The sequence below is a fragment of the Pezoporus occidentalis genome, unplaced genomic scaffold (genome assembly GCF_034315485.1).
Source record: "Pezoporus occidentalis ecotype Australia unplaced genomic scaffold, CSIRO_AGI_Poc_V1 ctg1687, whole genome shotgun sequence".
Taxonomy (NCBI): domain Eukaryota; kingdom Metazoa; phylum Chordata; class Aves; order Psittaciformes; family Psittacidae; genus Pezoporus; species Pezoporus occidentalis.
This window is the reverse complement of record NW_026913518.1, coordinates 1748-11499: the sequence shown is the minus strand read 5'-3', so window position 1 is coordinate 11499 and position 9752 is coordinate 1748. Positions and strand designations below refer to the sequence as shown.

Here is a 9752-nt window from a genome sequence, read left to right as displayed (position 1 = left end):
CTCCCTATGGGTCTATAACTGCTCCCTATGGGTCCCTATGGGGCTATAACTGCTCCCTATGGGTCTATAACTGCTCCCTATGGGTCCCTATGGGTCTATAACTGCTCCCTATGGGTCCCTATGGGTCTATAACTGCTCCCTATGGGTCTCTATGGGGCTATAACTGCTCCCTATGGGTCTATAACTGCTCCCTATGGGTCTCTATGGGTCTATAACTGCTCCCTATGGGTCTATAACTGCTCCCTATGGGTCTCTATGGGTCTATAACTGCTCCCTATGGGTCTATAACTGCTCCCTATGGGTCTATAACTGCTCCCTATGGGTCTCTATGGGTCTATAACTGCTCCCTATGGGTCTCTATGGGTCTATAACTGCTCCCTATGGGTCTCTATGGGTCTATAACTGCTCCCTATGGGTCTATAACTGCTCCCTATGGGTCTCTATGGGTCTATAACTGCTCCCTATGGGTCTATAACTGCTCCCTATGGGTCCCTATGGGTCTATAACTGCTCCCTATGGGTCCCTATGGGTCTATAACTGCTCCCTATGGGTCTCTATGGGTCTATAACTGCTCCCTATGGGTCTATAACTGCTCCCTATGGGTCCCTATGGGTCTATAACTGCTCCCTATGGGTCTATAACTGCTCCCTATGGGTCCCTATGGGTCTATAACTGCTCCCTATGGGTCCCTATGGGTCTATAACTGCTCCCTATGGGTCCCTATGGGTCTATAACTGCTCCCTATGGGTCTATAACTGCTCCCTATGGGTCTCTATGGGTCTATAACTGCTCCCTATGGGTCTCTATGGGTCTATAACTGCTCCCTATGGGTCTCTATGGGTCTATAACTGCTCCCTATGGGTCTCTATGGGTCTATAACTGCTCCCTATGGGTCTCTATGGGTCTATAACTGCTCCCTATGGGTCTATAACTGCTCCCTATGGGTCCCTATGGGTCTATAACTGCTCCCTATGGGTCTCTATGGGTCTATAACTGCTCCCTATGGGTCTATAACTGCTCCCTATGGGTCTCTATGGGTCTATAACTGCTCCCTATGGGTCTATAACTGCTCCCTATGGGTCTATAACTGCTGCCTATGGGTCTCTATGGGTCTATAACTGCTGCCTATGGGTCTATAACTGCTCCCTATGGGTCTATAACTGCTGCCTATGGGTCTCTATGGGTCTATAACTGCTCCCTATGGGTCTATAACTGCTCCCTATGGGTCCCTATGGGTCTATAACTGCTCCCTATGGGTCTCTATGGGTCTATAACTGCTCCCTATGGGTCTATAACTGCTCCCTATGGGTCTCTATGGGTCTATAACTGCTCCCTATGGGTCCCTATGGGTCTATAACTGCTCCCTATGGGTCCCTATGGGTCTATAACTGCTCCCTATGGGTCCCTATGGGTCTATAACTGCTCCCTATGGGTCTCTATGGGTCTATAACTGCTCCCTATGGGTTCCTATGGGTCTATAACTGCTCCCTATGGGTCTATAACTGCTCCCTATGGGTCTCCCCCCCCCCCAGCCCCATGGCGGACGTGGCCTTCGAGGAGTTCTCGGCGCCGGGCTCGGAGCTGGCCCTGCCCCCTCTCTTCGGGGGCCACATCTTGGAGGTGGAGTTCGAAGGGGCGGGGTTAGGGGCGGGGCCTCGCCGAGGGGGCGTGGCCCCGGGGGTGGGAGGGGCCGGGGGCGGGGACGAGGAGGAGGAAGAGGAGGAAGAGGAGGAGGAAGAGGAAGAGGAAGTGGGGGAGGAAGAGGCCGAGGCCGCGCGGCGCCGCCGGGACCTGGAGCTTCGGAAGCTGCAGGCGCTGGCCAGGAGGGTGCGGGAGATCGAGCAGGTGAGGCCACGCCCCCTTTTGAGGCCACGCCCACTTTCGGCCACACCCCATTTGGCCACGCCCCCTTTTAATCCAAGCTCCGCCCACTTTATTGTGTCGTCGTCCCCCCCTCCCATTGCAAGGGATGGGAGGGTTGGCCACGCCCCCTTTTGAGGCCACGCCCCCTTTCGGCCACATCCCATTTGGCCACGCCCCCTTTTAATCCAAGCTCCGCCCACTTTATTGTGTCATCTTCCCCCCCTCCCATTGCAAGGGATGGGAGGGTTGGCCACGCCCCCTGGGGGGGGGGGGGCACGCCCCCTTTTGGACCACGCCCCCTTTGGCCACGCCCCCATTTGGTCCAAGCTCCGCCCACTTTATTGTGTCGGCTTCCCCCCCTCCCATTGCAAGGGATGGGAGGGTTGGCCACGCCCCCTTGTGGGCCACGCCCCCTTTGGCCACGCCCCCATGTAGTCCAAGCTCCACCCACTTTATTGTGTCATCTTCCCCCCCTCCCATTGCAAGGGATGGGGGGGTTGGCCACGCCCCCCCCGGGCCACGCCCCCCCCCCCGGGCCACGCCCCCTTTTACTCCAACCTCCGCCCACTTTATTGTGTCGGCTTCCCCCCCTCCCATTGCAAGGGATGGGAGGGTTGGCCACGCCCCCGGGGGGGCACTCCCCCTTTCGGCCACACCCCATTTGGCCACGCCCCCATTTAGTCCAAGCTCCTCCCCCTTTATTGTGTTGTCTTCCCCCCCTCCCATTACAAGGGATGGGAGGGTTGGCTCTGCCTCCCTTACCAAGACCACGCCCCCTTTGGAGCCACGCCCCCGTTGGCCACGCCCCCATTTAGTCCAAGCTCCACCCCCTTTATTGTGTCGTGTCCCCCCCCAGGGCTGGGAGGGTTGGCTCCGCCCCCTTAGTCGGGCCACGCCTCCTTCACGTTGGCCACGCCCCCTTTTAGTCTTAGTCCCGCCCCCTTAGCCAGACCACGCCTCCTTTGGCCACGTCCCCTTATGACCAAGCTCCGTCCCCTTTATGTTGCTCTCCCTCCCATTGCAAGGGATGGGAGTTTTGGCTCCGCCCCCTTAGTCAGGCCACGCCCCCTTCGCTTTGGCCACGACCCCATTTAGTCCAAGCTCCGCCCCCTTTATTGTGTCTCGTGTGTGTGTGTGTCCATTGCAAGGGATGGGAGAATTGGCTCCGCCCCCTTAGCCAGGCCATGCCCCCTTTCAGTCCAAGCCCCGCCCCCTCACGTTGGCCACGCCCCCTTTCAGTCCAAGCCCCGCCCCCTCACGTTGACCACGCCCCCTTTTAGTCCAAGCTCCGCCCCCTTTCTGTTGTCCTCCCTCCCATTGTAAGGGATGGGAGTTTTGGCTCCGCCCCCTTAGCCAGACCACGCCCCTTCACTTTGGCTACTCCCCCATTTAGTCCAAGCTCCGCCCCCTTTATTGTGTTGTCATCCCCCCTCCCATTGCAAGGGATGGGAAGTTTGGCTCCGCCCCCTTAGTCAGGCCACACCCCCTCCGATTGGCCACATCGCCTTATGACCAAATGACTCCACCCCCATTGGATGTGACTTGGGCAGGCTCCGCCCCCCTCTTCCAAGCCACGCCCCCTTACAGCCCAAGCTCCACCCCCTTTGAGATCCCAACCACCCTCCCCCATTGGATGCAATGGGAGGGCTGGCCCCGCCCTCCCTAACCACGCCCCCTCCCCGTATCCCCCCCCACATTCAACCCAAGCCCCGCCCCTTCGCGCTCCTCAACCCTCCCCATTGGATGAGAAGGGGTTGGCTCCGCCCCCTGCCCCAGGCCACGCCCCCTTGCACCCCAACCTCCCTTGCCTCCCCCACCCTGATCCCTTTAAGCCCCGCCCCCTTTCTCCTTTAGCCCCGCCCCTTTCCCTTTTAGCCCCGCCCCCTCTGAGCCAAGCCCCGCCCCCGCAGGTCAATGATTGGTCGCTGTCGCGCCTCCGCCGGGTCACGCAGGTCACGCGGCGCCTGCAGCGGGAGCGCAGGTGAGAGGGGGCGGGGTCAGCGCTGGGCCACGCCCCCTTTCCCCCCCTTGGCCACGCCCCCTCCCTGTGGCCACGCCCCCCCCTCGCTGACTCCGCCCCCTGCAGGTTCCTCATGAAGGTCCTGGACTCGTACGGGGACGACTTCCGGCAGGGACAGCTCACAGTGCTGCTGCAGGTGGGACCCATAGCGACCCATAGCGACCCATGGCGACCCATAGAGATCATAGGGACCCATAGCGACCCATAGGGACCCATAGAGACCCATAGGGACCCATAGAGACACATAGGGATCCATAGAGACCATAGTGACCCATAGAGATCATAGGGACCCATAGCGACCCATAGGGACCCATAGCGACCCATAGGGACCTATAGAGATCATAGGGACCCATAGCAACCCATAGGGATCCATAGAGACCATAGCGACCCATAGCAACCCATAGGGACCATAGGGACCCATAGAGATCATAGGGACCCATAGCAACCCATAGGGACCCATAGAGACCCATAGGGACCATAGGAACCCATAGAGACCCATAGCGACCCATAGGGACCATAGAGATTATAAGGACCATAGGGACCCATAGAGACCCATAGGGACCCATAGTGACCATAGCGACCCATAGGGACCCATAGGGATCATAGGGACCATAGCGACCCACAGAGATCATAGGGACCCATAGCGACCCATAGGGACCATAGAGACCCATGGGGACCATAGGAACCCATAGAGACCCATAGGGACCATAGAGATTATAAGGACCATAGGGACCCATAGAGACCCATAGGTACCATAGGGACACAGAGAGAGCCATTGGGACCCATGGAGACCTATAGAGACCTATAGGGTCCCATAGAGACCCATAGGGACCCATGGAGACCTATAGGGACCCATAGAGACCCATAGATAGCCAAAGTGCCCCATAGAGCCCCATAGAGACTTTATGGAGCCTCCCAGATACATTAGAGCACTCCATAGAGGCCCACGGCGCCCCATAGCAACCAGTACAGACCCATAGCGACCCATAGAGACCCATAGGAGCGAGACTCATAGGGCCCCTTAATAGATTCTCTATAGAACTCCATAGCACCCCATGGAGCCCCATAGAGCCCTATAGACAGCCCCATAGCACCCCATAGCATGCCATAGAGCCCCGTAGCCACCCCATAGAGCCCCGTAGCAAACCTTAGAGCCCCATAGCCGCCCCATAGCCTCCAATAGCGCCCCATTGCACCCCATAGCCGCCCCATAGCAAACCGTTGAGCCCCATAGCCACCCCATAGTGCCCCATTGCACCCCATAGCCGCCCCATATCAAACTGTAGAGCCCCATAGCCACCCCATAGTGCCCCATAGCCACCCCATAGCCACCCTATAGCACCCCATAGCAAACCATAGAGCCCCATAGCCATGCCACAGCACCCCACAGCACCCCATAGCCTCCCCATAGCAAACCATAGAGACCCATAGCAAACCGTAGAGCCCCATAGTGCCCCATTGCACCCCATAGCCACCCCATAGCGCCCCATAGCCACCCCATAGTGCCCCACTGCACCCCATAGCCACTCTATAGTGCCCCATAGCAAACCGTAGAGCCCCATAGCCACCCCATAGCGCCCCATAGCAAACTGTAGAGCCCCATAGCCACCCCATAGTGCCCCATAGCCACCCCATAGCCACCCTATAGCGCCCCATAGCAAACCATAGAGCCCCATAGCCATGCAACAGCACCCCACAGCACCACATAGCCTCCCCATAGCAAACCATAGAGCCCCATAGCAAACCGTAGAGCCCCATAGTGCCCCATTGCACCCCATAGCCACCTCATAGTGCCCCATAGCCACCCCATAGTGCCCCATTGCACCCCATAGCCACTCTATAGTGCCCCATAGCAAACTGTAGAGCCCCATAGCCACCCCATAGTGCCCCATAGCCCCCCCATAGCCACCCTATAGCACCCCATAGCAAACCATAGAGCCCCATAGCCTCCCCATAGCCACCCCATAGCAAACCGTAGAGCCCCATAGCCACCCCATAGTGCCCCATAGCCACCCCATAGCCACCCTATAGCACCCCATAGCAAACCATAGAGCCCCATATCCACCCCACAGCACCCCATAGCCTCCCCATAGCGCCCCATAGCAAACCATAGAGCCCCATAGCCACCCCATTGCACCCCATAGCTGCCCCATAGCCGCCCCATAGCGCCCCATAGAGCCCCTAACCCCCCCCCCATTGCCCCCCAGGACGAGGGCAGCCCCACGGACGCCCCCACCCCCGGCAATGCTGAGAACGAGCCCCCCGAGAAGGAGCCGCCCCCCAACCCCCCCCCCGCGCCCCCCAGCCCCCCCCCGGAGCCCCCCAAGAGGCGCCGCCGGAAGGGGGGGGCGGCCCCCGGGCCCCCCGGCTCCTTCAGCCCGGTATGGGGGCAATGGGGGGCAATGGGGGCAATGGGGGTCAATGGGGGCAATGGGGGTCAATGGGGTTCAATGGGGGCAATGGGGTTCAATGGGGATCAATGGGGGTCAATGGGGGTCAATGGGGATCAATGTGGGGCAATGGGGTTCAATGGGGATCAATGGGGGGCAATGGGGATCAATGGGGGTCAATGGGGGCAATGGGGATCAATGGGGGGCAATGGGGATCAATGTGGGGCAATGGGGGTCAAGGGGGGGCAATGGGGGGCAATGGGGGCAATGGGAATCAATGGGGGCAATGGGGGGCAATGGGGGGGCAATGGGGTTCAATGGAGGGCAATGGGGGGCAATGGGGGGGCAATGGGGTTCAATGGGGGCAATGGGGGGCAATGGGGGGGCAATGGGGTTCAATGGGGCAATGGGGGGCAAGGGGGTTCAATGGGGGGCAATGGGGTTCAATGGGGCAATGGGGTTCAGTTGGGGGCAATGGGGATCAATGGGGGGCAATGGGGGGCAATGGGGGGGCAATGGGGATCAATGGGGGACAATGGGGGGCAATGGGGAGCAATGGGGTTCAATGGGGATCAATGGGGGGCAATGAGGGTCAATGGGGGAGCAATGGGGCAATGGGGATCAATGGGGGCAATTGGCAATGGGGGTCAATGGGGATCAAGGGGGGGCAATGGGGTTCAAGGGGGGGCAATGGGGTTCAATGGGGTTCAATGAGGATCAGTGGGAGGCAATGGGGATCAATGGAGGGGCAGTGGGGATCAATGGGGGGCAATGGGGGAAATGGGGATCAATGGGGGGCAATGGGGTTCAATGGGGGGCAATGGGGTTCAATGGGGATCATGGGGGCAATGGGGATCAATGGGGGCAATGGGGATCAAGGGGGGGGCAATGGGGTTCAATGTGGATCAGTGGGGGCAATGTGGATCAGTGGGGGGCAATGGGGATCAATGGGGGGCAATGGGGATCAGTGGGGGCAATGGGGGGCAATGGGAATCAATGGGGGCAATGGGGGGCAATGGGGGGGCAGTGGGGTTCAATGGGGGCAATGGGGTTCAATGGGGATCAATGGGGGGCAATGGGGATCAATGTGGGGCAATGGGGGTCAAGGGGGGGCAATGGGGATCAATGGGGGGCAATGGGGACAATGGGGTTCAGTTGGGGGCAATGGGGTTCAATGGGGATCAATGGGGGGCAATGGGAATCAATGGGGGCAATGGGGTTCAATGGGGGGCAATGGAGATCAATGGGGGGGCAATGGGGTTCAATGTGGATCAATGGGGATCAATGGGGGGGCAATGGGGTTTAATGTGGATCAATGGGGGCAATGGGGATCAGTAGGGGGCAATGGGGTTCAATGGGGATCAGTGGGGATCAGTAGGGGGCAATGGGGATCAATGGGGTTCAATGGGGGCAATGGGGATCAATGGGGTTCAATGGGCAATGGGGATCAAAGGGGGGCAATGGGGGGCAATGAGGGCAATGGGGTTCAATGAGGATCAGTGGGGGCAACAGGGATCAATGGAGGGGCAATGGGAATCAATGGGAGGCAATGGGGATCAATGGGGGGCAATGGGGTTCAGTTGGGGGCAATGGGGTTCAAGGGCGGGCAATGGGGCTCAATGTGGATCAATGAGGGGCAATGGGCATCAATGGGGGTCAAGGGGGGGGCAATGGGGATCAATGGGGGACAATGGGGATCAATGGGGGGCAATGGGGTTCAATGGGGGACAATGGGGGCAATGGGGGCAATGGGGGACAATGGGGGCAATGGGGATCAATGGGGATCAATGGGGGCAATGGGGTTCAGTTGGGGGCAATGGGGTTCAAGGGGGGGCAATGGGGATCAATGGGGGACAATGGGGATCAATGGGGGGCAATGGGGGTCAATGGGGGGCAATGGGAATCAATGGGGGACAATGGGGATGAAGGGGGGCAATGGGGTTCAATGGGGTTCAATGAGGATCAGTGGGGGACAATGGGGATCAATGGGGGGCAATGGGGGGCAATGGGAATCAATGGGGGACAATGGGGATCAATGGGGGGCAATGGACAATGGGGATCAATGGGGGGCAATGGGGATCAATGGGGGTCAAGGGGGGGCAATGGGGTTCAATGGGGGCAGTGGGGGGCAATGGGGATCAATGGGGTTCAATGGGGATCAATGGGGAGCAATGGGGTTCAATGGGGGCAATGGGCGCAATGGGGATCAATGGGGTTCAATGGGCAATGGGGATCAATGGGGTTCAATGGGGATCAATGGGCAGTGGGGTTCAATGGGGGCAATGGGGGGGCAATGGGGATCAATGGGGGGCAATGGGAATCAATGGGGGGCAATGGGGATCAAGGGGGGGCAGCGGGGTTCAATGAGGATCAATGGGGGCAATGAGGGTCAATGGGGGAGCAATGGGGAACAATGAGGATCAATGGGGGGCAATGGGGTTCAATGAGGATCAGTGGGGGGCAATGCAGATCAATGGAGGGGCAGTGGGGATCAATGGGGGCAATGGGGGGCAATGGGGATCAATGGGGGGCAATGGGAATCAAGGGGAGGCAATGGGGGTCAAGGGGAGGCAATGGGGTTCAGTGGGGGGCAATGGGGATCAATGGGGGCAATGGGGATCAATGGGGGACAGTGGGGGCAATGGGGTTCAATGGGGGCAATGGGGATCAATGGGGGCAATGGGGTTCAGTTGGGGGCAATGGGGTTCAAGGGGGGGCAATGGGGGTCAATGGGGATTAATGGGGGCAATGGGGATCAAGGGGGGGCAATGGGGGTCAAGGGGGAGCAATGGGGGTCAATGGGGTTCAATGGGGGGCAATGGGGATCAATGGAGGGCAGTGGGGTTCAATGGGGAGCAATGGGGTTCAATGGGGATCAAGGGGGGCAATGGGGTTCAATGGGGGACAATGGGGTCAATGGGGGGCAGTGGGGTTCCATGGGGGCAATGGGGATCAATGGGGTTCAATGCGGTCAATGAGGGACAATGGGGTCTATGGGGATCAATGGGGTTCAATGGGGGCAGTGGGGATCAATGGAGGCAATGGGGATCAATGGGGCAATGGGGATCAATGGGGGCAATGGGGATCAATGGGGTCTCAACGGGGTTTCAATGGGTCTCAATGTGGGTCGTGTCCCCTCCCCCCCTTTCTTCTCTCCCCCAGCTGAAGGGGGAGGGGCCCAGCTCCTGCCCCTCCCCCCCATGGGCCCCCCCCAGCCCCCCCGAGAAGCTTCTGCGCTGCCCCCCCCCCTTCGACTGAGCCCCCCAATAAACCCCCATTGACAACACCTTTATTTGGGGGGGGGGCACCCAATGGGGTGTCCCCCCATATATGTGGGTCTGCCCCATATATTGGGGTCTGCCCCATATATGTGGGTCTGCCCCATATATCGGGGTCTGCCCCATATATCAGGGTCTGCCCCATATATGTGGGTCCGCCCCATATATCGGGGTCTGCCCTATATATGGGGGTCTGCCCCA

The 9752-nt window shown here is 59.3% G+C and overlaps 1 protein-coding gene across 1 annotated transcript; it reads left to right on the top strand.

The window, feature by feature from the left end:
• Positions 1-1526: 1526 nt before the first annotated feature.
• Positions 1527-9538, top strand: TFPT (TCF3 fusion partner). The gene is made up of 5 exons (XM_062613527.1): positions 1527-1845; positions 3774-3844; positions 3950-4019; positions 6091-6264; positions 9436-9538. The coding sequence occupies exons 1-5, from the start codon at positions 1537-1539 to the stop codon at positions 9529-9531; spliced, it is 720 nt and encodes a 239-aa protein (XP_062469511.1). The 5' UTR covers positions 1527-1536; the 3' UTR covers positions 9532-9538.
• Positions 9539-9752: the final 214 nt, after the last annotated feature.

Coding starts and splice junctions, on each gene's coding strand:
- TFPT (XM_062613527.1), top strand. CDS start 1,537: ATGGCGGACGTGGCCTTCGAGGAGTTCTCGGCGCCGGGCTCGGAGCTG. Junction 4,020..6,090: donor AGCTCACAGTGCTGCTGCAG/GTGGGACCCATA, acceptor ATTGCCCCCCAG/GACGAGGGCAGCCCCACGGA. Junction 6,265..9,435: donor CCCCCGGCTCCTTCAGCCCG/GTATGGGGGCAA, acceptor TCTCTCCCCCAG/CTGAAGGGGGAGGGGCCCAG.